This window comes from Drosophila persimilis, unplaced genomic scaffold, assembly GCF_003286085.1.
Source record: "Drosophila persimilis strain 14011-0111.01,24,50 unplaced genomic scaffold, DperRS2 tig00000686-arrow-arrow-pilon, whole genome shotgun sequence".
NCBI lineage: Eukaryota > Metazoa > Arthropoda > Insecta > Diptera > Drosophilidae > Drosophila > Drosophila persimilis.
Window position 1 is genome coordinate 1,220,710 of NW_020825336.1, and position 10,003 is coordinate 1,230,712.

At 42.9% G+C, this 10,003-nt stretch overlaps 2 protein-coding genes across 3 annotated transcripts; one reads left to right on the forward strand and one right to left on the reverse strand.

Moving 5' to 3' along the window:
• Positions 1 to 537: 537 nt before the first annotated feature.
• Positions 538 to 1,758, reverse strand: LOC6601652 (cyclic GMP-AMP synthase). The gene is made up of 2 exons (XM_002026711.2): positions 1,559 to 1,758; positions 538 to 1,488 (listed from the first exon to the last, which is right to left on the reverse strand). Exons 1-2 carry the CDS (start codon positions 1,725 to 1,727, stop codon positions 602 to 604), a joined length of 1,056 nt encoding a protein of 351 aa, XP_002026747.1. The 5' UTR covers positions 1,728 to 1,758; the 3' UTR covers positions 538 to 601.
• Positions 1,759 to 2,513: 755 nt separating this feature from the next.
• LOC6604534 (ATP-dependent RNA helicase p62) lies at positions 2,514 to 8,557 on the forward strand. Of its 2 annotated transcripts, XM_026991812.1 has the most exons (4): positions 2,515 to 2,598; positions 2,820 to 4,171; positions 6,780 to 6,958; positions 7,048 to 8,557. In XM_026991812.1, the coding sequence occupies exons 1-4, from the start codon at positions 2,591 to 2,593 to the stop codon at positions 7,906 to 7,908; spliced, it is 2,400 nt and encodes a 799-aa protein (XP_026847613.1). In that variant the 5' UTR covers positions 2,515 to 2,590; the 3' UTR covers positions 7,909 to 8,557. The 2 variants fall into 2 exon arrangements, with proteins under 2 accessions (XP_026847614.1, XP_026847613.1); XM_026991813.1 differs by lacking the exons at positions 6,780 to 6,958; positions 7,048 to 8,557 and adding an exon at positions 5,487 to 5,530 and having other exon boundaries at positions 2,514 to 2,598.
• The last annotated feature ends 1,446 nt before the right edge of the window (positions 8,558 to 10,003 follow it).

Sequence of the window (10,003 nt, forward strand, 5' to 3'; positions counted from 1 at the left end):
ATGATTATTGAGAAAAGATTTTTCACAATGTGTCTCTTACATATTGAATTATCTGAAAAAATTGCCAGAAATTGTACCTAATCTTCGCTAACGTAACGTTTTAGGCTTATTATTTCTTCATTATCTTCTTATTATCTCGACAAAGGTGCGCAGTACCTGTTTATCGATTGCTAACGTCGCATTTATAGTTCGGGACATCCCAGAATATACTTAAATTAAACAAAAATTCGTCATAGGGAGATCGAAAGCGCATGAGCATAGAAATGGAGACGTACGACTGTACAACCTACGTTCTAGTCTTCTCTACCTAGTCTTATCAGTATTGAAGCTATTTCCATAAAATGTTCCTTATTATTATTTAGTTAATAGACAGATCATTCTTGAATCGGTCAGATCGGACCACCATATGAAACATCCATCTGGAAGGGTATTAAACGCTTCGACCCCCAATGTGAAGAATTCTTTCGTGTTGATAAAAAAAAAAAACGATGCTGGAAAAATAAGCTGAGATTTTGCAAGGCAAGCATTTCCGGCGAAGATATGAATTTATTTGGAAGAATAGAACACAAATACAAAATGTTTAATGTATACAAATGTTGTCTTAATCAAAAACTTTAAAAAGTTTAGCGATTTCGTCGTAGTTTTTATTAAGATCAACATACTGAAGCTCCGCAAGTAAACGTGAAGCTGTAGTGTAGCACGTGTGGACTTCTCCACGACTCATCCGATCAAAAATGTTATGGCCATTTGCCAAAAAAAAATTCATATAGCCACTTAGTAGATAATCTACCAAACACTTCCACATCTTTATAAAGAGAGTCGGCAAATTCATTGTCCAGCTAACTTTTCCCAGTTGATGGAGCAAGACAGTTTTCATCATGTAGCTTGATAGATGAGGAAAATCGGTCGCGTGAGCGTCGCGCAATCCCTTCATCAGGCGCAACACATTTTTGAAGTTATCCATATCCTGCGTTACCTGGCGTTCCCAATGGGGGGCACATACCATAAAGGTTCGCTGATCGTCCCTTGAGCCCGGCTTGTGTTGCGGTACAGCGAACCATGGGAATTTACGCATATTTTTCTTACGGCTGTTATAAATGCCTGGATTGCCGCACGGCCACTGGGCCGAAGCGAACTCGAATGCTGGCACGATATCGAACGATATGGAACGAGTCTCCCCCTCAGCTTCAATGGTGTGGGCACATCCGTAGCCCTTGGCCGTGTAGATTACGTCATATTCCTCTCCAGTCTTGCATCGAAGACTTACTTTTGATTTGAACGCCCTATCGAATGCATCGCGTAACCAATCTTGAAGATTCTTTCGATTTATGTAATTGCCGGCTACGATAGGATGATTGTGGTAATTTGCACACAAGAGCACGAATCCCTTCTCGTCATTCTCCGGGGTGATTGGGAATGGAAACTTCAGCTTCATATGCAAATCAAATTCATCAGGGGTTTTCAATTTCACCCTATCCAAGTAGCTTCCTAGAAAAAAAGCAATGATTACTCATTTGGCTGACGAAAAACTAAGGTTTCCGCTAGCCCCATAACCTACCTCCAAGACTAAGTCCATCAAATGCCTTGTGGAAATTATCGTCTGCCAACTTTAATTTCTCAATCACATGATTTTGGATTTCTATAGCATCCTTAGTGTAGTTGGTGCGATCACTGTCGGAAATACGCAACTCATCCAAAATATTTTGCAGTTCCTTTGCAAAGTCCATGATTCATCAACGTCTGAGACAGCAGTCGACTGATCGGAACAAGAACAATCTATTAAGCTTTGTCGAACCAATCAGGAATAATATTCGTATGATATCCGAACGACTAATACTGGAAAAGCAACCGATGGTATTTTCTGGGAACGAGCTGTATACTGTCACCACTAACCATACGGTATACTGTATGGTTAGTGGAACGAGCAAATATAAAAATATTCGATCTTTCGTCGACGAACAGCAGGAAGGAAGCAATCGATCAAGTGCCAGCCGGCTAAAAATCGAATCAATCGAATGAAAGCCAATTATATTTTAATTTTATTAATTGATAAGGAGATAAGAACATGATGTGTATTGTAGTCCTCCAGTTCCACAGCGCCCGCACATAATATATTCCTGCTTGATATCATACAAATTTGAATTTCTAACCGATTTTAACAGTGTAACCCTAGAGCATGTGCACCTGGTCACACTCTGCCCCTAATGAAATTTTTCACACGTTTAGTCGACTGCATATTTCGTCGATCTGAGTACTAGGCTTTAAGAAAAGAGAGGGGGTGGATATACAAGGAGAATTTACATACCATATCATTTTCCGTTTTTTTTACTGAAGATGTTCACCTGTTTAAAAAGAGGGGGGCTAAGTGGGCTATGTTCGTTTTCCCCATCGGTATTTTTAGGTATATTCTCAAAATGACACGGAATATTTCGATATATATCTGAATGTCCGGTGGTATATTTTATTCACAAATCTGCGGGCACACTTCATTTACGGGGCTGGAAAATTTCGTGAAGTGAAAACGCAGAAAAAAAATTACAATAAAAATTTATAATTTCGCGAAGAATTGTACATTAAACATCACAAAACCATGAACATGTAAGTGCACAAGTATTTCCCAAGCTAGTTTTGCGTTTTTTACGCGTTTTTTCGGACAAGCGGCGGCACTCGGCGAAGCAGTCGAAAATCAATAAATTCAAAATGGCAGTAAATCATGAAAAAAATTACATAAAAAAAGAACCTTTACATTTCTTTTCAAAATTTATCTTTGAATTGTAAGGATCTAAATTTGTATTCATGATAAACCACGGTCGTTCCAGGTATAACGGACAGGTTAATGCCTACGGAGGAGGGGCAGGTGCAATAGGCGGCATGCCCCCCAATCGCATGGGCGGCCCCGGCGGCGGAGCTGCTGGCGTTGGCATGTTCCAGCGCAACCGCTCTGCCCCTTATCCCGGCTTTGCCGGACCTAGCAATGGCGGGCCACGTCGCATGAACGGCACTGGACAAGGTCCACGCATGGATCACGGCTTCGGCGGCAACCAGAATAACCGCACCTCCACACACGGCGCACATCTGCCGAAGATAATCTGGTCCGAGGTAAATCTGACTCCGTTCCGCAAGAACTTCTACAAGCCGTGCGATACGGTTCTAGCCAGGACACAGGGGGAAACCGAGAGTTTCCTCACAAACAACGAGATCACTATCAAAGGGGACCAGGTGCCTACACCCAGTATTGACTTCGAGGAGGGCGGCTTCCCAGACTACGTGATGAACGAGATCCGTAAGCAGGGCTTCGCCAAGCCAACTGCCATCCAGGCCCAAGGTTGGCCAATCGCCTTGAGTGGACGCGACCTGGTGGGTGTGGCCCAGACTGGGTCAGGCAAGACCCTGGCCTACGTGCTGCCCGCTGTAGTGCACATCAACAACCAGCCGCGCCTGGAGCGTGGTGATGGACCCATTGCCTTGGTTCTGGCTCCCACTCGCGAGCTGGCCCAACAGATACAGCAGGTGGCCATTGAGTTCGGCAGCAACACCCATGTGCGCAATACATGCATTTTCGGTGGAGCTCCCAAGGGACAGCAGGCCAGGGACTTAGAGCGTGGCGTGGAGATCGTGATTGCCACACCGGGACGGCTGATCGACTTCCTCGAGCGTGGAACCACTACGCTGAAGCGATGCACCTACCTGGTGCTGGATGAGGCCGATCGCATGCTGGACATGGGTTTCGAGCCTCAGATTAGGAAGATCATGCAGCAGATTCGTCCGGATCGTCAGGTGCTGATGTGGTCAGCCACCTGGCCCAAGGAAGTGCGCCAGCTAGCCGAGGAGTTCCTCACAAACTACATACAGGTCAACATCGGGTCGCTCACGCTGAGCGCCAATCACAACATACTGCAAATCGTTGATGTCTGCGACGAGAGCGAAAAGCTGGGGAAGCTGATCAAGCTTCTGTCGGACATCTCGGCCGAAAACGAGACCAAGACCATCATCTTCGTGGAGACCAAGAAGCGAGTGGACGAGATCACTCGCAATATCTCGCGTCAGGGATGGCGTGCATGTGCCATTCACGGCGACAAGTCGCAGCAGGAGCGCGACTTTGTCTTGTCCAGCTTCCGTAATGGACGTCACTCGATCTTGGTCGCCACAGATGTGGCTGCTCGCGGACTGGGTGAGTAGACATATTTTGGTCGGCACAGAGCCACCTCTTGTTTCTCTCTCCATAACCAAGCAATTGTTGCCTGTGGATCGATCAAGCATCCCGTGGGGTTTCTTTCATTATTTTGTGATTCGTCGTCGACGTCTCCTGGTTCGTCCCAGAGCATCCGTCAGCGATGAATCGGCCAACACCGACCCAGCCTCTTGCTCTTCCTTCACGCTCTCAATCTGAATCTGAATCTGAATCTATTACTCCATCTCTTGTCTCTCACTTGTCCCGAAGTGAGGGAGCTTGACCTTTTTGCATTTATAGGTTAAGTTATTTTACGTTTATATGTTGCATGTTAAGTTATTCGACTCTCTTCCAGCTTCTGTTGGCATCCGAAGCATCCAAAGTCCAATAATCCCAGATTATTATTATTTAGCAGGGATGCGAGCTGGTCCAGACCAAGTTTATATTGTACTCCGGCTCCAGCTTCAGCTCCGGCTGAGACGGAACCAAAATCTAATAACCGATCCGAGATAATCAGATCATTTGTTATTGCGATGATTTTTGTTTTTTGTTGAACGGTTGTACGGTTCCACGGTTTCACGATTTCACGGTTCCTTCCGAGGCGAGCCGCCGCTTAGCATCCTGATTCGCGATACACCTCAAAATCCGATTCCTCATCCGATTTCAATCCCCTAGAAGACCTAGAAGACCCTTTGCGAATGTCAAAGGGTGTGTGAAGAACTGGTGTGGGCTCAAATAATGAGGGGAATGTGTTTGTTCTCCATGCATTGCTGGTTATATGATGTTTGATTACTACTTTTAGTTCGTTAGTTTGTTGCTCTCTCTCTCTCTTGCTCATAGTCTTTAGTTGTGTCTCGTCGAATCACGTTTTGAGTAACCCTAACATGTACTCGTAATGCAATTTACTGTCAGTCAAGGAGTCAGCGGCCAGCAAAATACTCTAAAACCAAACAAAACTCGAAACTCGAAACTCGAAACTCGAAACTGTAGTGACTAATTCCAGTGCACCTTCAAATCTTAAATCAAAGAACAAAATAATCCCTTAATGCAAGGAAACAATCTTTAAACTCAACTTAAAAAAAAATATCTATATACTATATTATTTTGTTGAACTTTTTTTTATTGTTGTTTAAGTTATTTAAATAATCAATAACGTTGAGTAATTGCAACATTTTGCTGCGGCCCACGAGTTTTTTGACTGATGCTAATTTTCCTTAGCTTATTTATGTACCATAAAGTATTCTATATTTATATTACGTCGCTCCTTACTCTATGTATAAAACCGAAATTTGTGTGTGAACAAAAATATCATCAGCACTTTACGAAATGGACTTCGATTTTTAAAAATGGCAAAAAGAAAATGAACAAAAACGAAAAGAAACAAAACTAAAAACTAAAAACAAAACGAAAGAAATGAAAAGTTTAAAGTTGAAAAAGTTGAAACATATACACAAAGAAGATAAAGTTAATGAGAAAAAAGCTATACATATATACAAGTTGAGGGTTGAGTTATTAAGTTTCTAGCAGATCGGAGATCGGCGACCCAGTCCAGATAGCCAGGACACGGATAGCCACAGAGATAGCCACAGGCACAGGCACAGGCAGAGTCACAGGCAGAGGGACAGGATCAACAGGGACACTCACTTGAGCGTAAGCCTATCTATCTCTCTAACCCAATCTAAACCCTAGGTCGCTGTCAGGGTAAGTACTAGGCTAATTTAGTGCTTCCTAACCATAGCTATACGATCCCCTTCCTTCACCCTTCAACCGTCACCCTTCACCCTTCAGCCTTCAAACTTCAAACTTCACCCCCTCCCCCAAGAATCCATAAAACCCCAATTCAGCCCCCACCCCGCACCCCTTGAATAATCATTCCCAGTGAAACTAATCAAATCCAGAGAGCACCCTCTATCTATCATAAGCTTATAACCATACCGTACCCAAGCCGTATGCCGTATGTGTGTTCCTTATATTAACTATAATCATAATTTTTAATCAAGCCGTCTCTCTTGTATGCATTAAGCTTTAAGAAAAACATTTATATTACGATTTGTGTATTGAAAAGAAAGAACATAAGAAAAAACATATTTAAGAATGATGAGAAGACAAAGGTCGAGGTCCACATTTCTGCAGTATAGAAAAAACATATATCTAATTGCCAAAGATGTATAGTTATTAATATACGCTAATAGTATTGATGGCGAAATTTTTGTTCAAAGTACAAAACCAACTAAAAAAAAAAAAACAAACAAAAAAGAAAGAAAGATAAAACAGAAATACAGAACGACAAAATCCATTGACCGATTCGATAAAGTATGTATTTTAAGTTCAATTAACCAACACACACACACACACATACACACACTATGTACACTCGAACGGACACAACAAACACTCACACACAGAAATAGACTATAACACACACACACACACACACACATGAATAAGTTTCCGTTTTTGTTAAATAGTTTTTTGAGTAAATATTGAGAAAGAATCCTATTTTCGCCCCCGCATATTGGAAAGATTCGATATTTTTAACATTTTCTTTCATACTTCTTCAATTTTCAAATTCGAAATGAAAAATATAAATGAAATGAAATGAAAACAGACGTTGACGATGTCAAGTTCGTTATAAACTACGATTATCCTTCGAACTCTGAGGACTATGTGCACCGCATCGGGCGCACCGGAAGATCGAATAACACGGGCACAGCATACACCTTGTTCACGCACTCGAATGCCAACAAGGCCAATGATCTGATCCAAGTCCTCCGCGAGGCCAATCAGGTGAGTCTTCTGCATTGGAGTTGCATTCTCGTTGCATTCTCGTTGCATTTGCCCATTTCTTACACACTTTTCGTTCAATCTCTGTGCAGGAGATTAATCCAAAGCTGCTGAGCATGTCCATGAGCGGAGGCTACAAGCGCGGAGGTGGAATGGGCGGCGGTTACCGCGGCGGCAATGGCTATCAAGGTCGCAATCAGCAGATGGGCGGAGGCTACAACGGCGGCAATAACTACCGCAACAACAACGCCAGTGGCGGCAACATGAATCGCAATGGTTTCAACGGCGGCGGTGGCGCCCCACGCTTCGATCAGAAGCCGCGCACATCGCCACCCAATCCGGGCAGCAATGGCGGCTATCGTCCCCAGGGCCACCAGGGATATCAGGGACAGCAGCAACAACATCAGCAGCAGCAGCAGAACGGAGCTGCCTTCTCGCGCTTCAACCCCAATGCCGCTTGTTTCGAACCGAAGGTACAGAGCGGCCCAGGTGCACCGCAGCAAGCAAATCCACAACAGCAGCAGCTCAATGCACAGCAGCAACAGCCGCTGCTGCCCGACGCAGTTGCCCATGCAGCCATGGCAGCTGCTGCCAACTACGGCATTGACCAGAAGCGCTCCCGTTTCTCGCCGTATAACATGAACTTCTCCAATATGCCGCCGCCACCAGTGAACCAGCAGCAGCATCCGCAGCAGCAGGCTCAGCAACCACATCAGCAACAACAGGCAGCGGTGGCTGCCGGAGCCGCAGGAGGTATGCCTCCTCAGGCGTATGGACAGTATTCCTCAATGTCCTCCAGCATGGCGACAGTTTCCCTCAACGGCGGACCGACAAGCATGCCCAACTCCTACCGCCCCCAGTATGCTGTGCCCACACAGGCGGCACCCTACATGATGGCCAACAGCGGCGACATCTACGCCTACCCTCCGCCCCCGTTGCCCGTACAAAACTAAATCACACAGACAAAGCCATTTCTAAAGAAGCTATCAAAACGTAGACCCGGCTCTGCTGTATTTAATTTAGCTTACAAACACACACATTACAAACAAACAAAAAACACCAAAACCCCACACATCCCCCACACACAGAAAACCACACCTATTTGGAGGACGCACACTGACCAGAGATCCGCGATCCAGAGATTCTGGTCTAGAGCGACGACATTGATACGTTCTTCTGTGTAGATCTCCGCCCACGTCTTAGCTATATAATATGGTTTAAACTGGAATCAAACACGCTTTTAATTTGATAAATCTCATCGTTTTCCTTAACCCAATTAGTTGATAAGATTTTGGTTTAGTCAAATTTGTAGGGCATTCGAGTGCCGATCAGCAATATTGATGGCATTTATATTTCCACGGCCCTGGGCGTATTTGATTTCAATATACAATTCTCGAATATTGTATGTAACATTCATTCGACACCGCACACACCACTCACTGCAAGCAAATGTTTGCAATGCTCTCCAAACAACCAAAAACAATCAACATACAAATTCGGAAAGGTTTATACCCACAAGGAACTGGGTATAAACCGAAGACATGAACAATTTTCACACTCACGGACACACAACAAAAAATGTCAATTTCTTAGAATCAAACGCGTATTATATCATCTTAAACCATATTATGTGACTAGTCTAATTAATTGCCTATCGGCGTACTTCAAAGCAAATAACAAAATCAAATAAAACAACTAACAACAAACAGCCACAAAATGAAGTCTAACACCCAATAATACAGAATGAAATTCCATTTTATGTGAGCCTTTGAGCAAGAATTGATTGATACAACAGATATGAATAAAGGAATTAATTAGACATTCGAATGCGTTCTTCTTTTCTCCTTTCTCCGATCGATCCCACTGGCTACAAACTTCATAAAAATTAAAGGTATGTCTGCTTTCCATTCTCTTTAAGGTTTAAACTTAATTGATTTTCTTTTATTTTTCATTTAAATATACATATACATACAATATATATATTCATATAAGAAAAACTATTATACATCCAAAATTATCATAATAATCAATAGAACTAAATTATACAAATATTACAAGACAAGACAGCTTCATACGCTAATGGTTAATCATCTCCAACGAACGGTCCATCGCTGACACCATTTCGAGAATTGGACAGAAAAATATTTGATCGTTAAAAAATTACACCATGACAATTATGAATAACAAAATTTTTGCATGAGACTGTTTCATTTCAATATATAATTATTTACTCGTACTTTGTATGATTTGTGTTTGCTTTGTTCTCGGGGGCTTCCTCTCCCTTCATTTGTGGCATTTGCATATATTGTATATCGCTTTATGACGCTATACTCGATTCCTACATCTATTAACCCCTTGCGCTTTCTCCTACCCTCTCCTCTCCTTTAATAATCCTTTGGCTGCCTCGTGAATATTATTTTTTGTCTAGTTTTAATGCTTGTTGTATTTGTTGCTTCGCATAAGTTTAGTAGTTGTTTTCACAGTTGCCACTTGAAATAGGTTTTGGAGGCCAAAAACTGACCTTTCTTGAGCCGCTTTAAATCCACGATACCTTTCTCTTCGTCAAGATTTCGGTTGCCGAACATTAGTCTGGACTTTCACGATCCTGGGAAAGTATCAATCCCCATTGAAAAGGATATTTTTGGGATTTCAGGAAGCCATGGACCGCCCAGATCTCCAAACCAGGAAATGGTAGAGAAAACTTAATATGTATGTGGGGAAGTATTATTGATCCTTGATAAGTAATCCTTCAAAGACATTCTTACGATTACAGGAAGCCAAATCAGCCCAAGGCGGCATACAAATAGCAGAGAAGATTTCATATCTTTGACTTGGGAAGAAAATGTATCCATTACAAGGACTCTATAAAAGAAAGGATATTCTCCACGGTACAGGAACCATCATTAAATTTGCCAAAAATCGACCCCGTCTTCCTAGTCGAGATTTCGATGCCGTTCCTCGATCCTCGCGATCCTGGGAAAGTTGGTCCTTTACCGATCTGGCCCTATTTGACTAAGATATAGCCTTCGAAAGATTCTGATTTTCACA

What these genes read in the sequence shown, in the direction of transcription:
- LOC6601652 (XM_002026711.2), bottom strand. Translation starts at nt 1,727, where the DNA reads ATGGACTTTGCAAAGGAACTGCAAAATATTTTGGATGAGTTGCGTATT. An exon ending in TGATGGACTTAGTCTTGGAG is followed by an intron (nt 1,489 to 1,558) that starts GTAGGTTATGGG and finishes CTTTTTTTCTAG; the next exon opens with GAAGCTACTTGGATAGGGTG.
- LOC6604534 (XM_026991812.1), top strand. An exon ending in TGTGGCTGCTCGCGGACTGG is followed by an intron (nt 4,172 to 6,779) that starts GTGAGTAGACAT and finishes AAATGAAAACAG; the next exon opens with ACGTTGACGATGTCAAGTTC. An exon ending in TCCTCCGCGAGGCCAATCAG is followed by an intron (nt 6,959 to 7,047) that starts GTGAGTCTTCTG and finishes ATCTCTGTGCAG; the next exon opens with GAGATTAATCCAAAGCTGCT.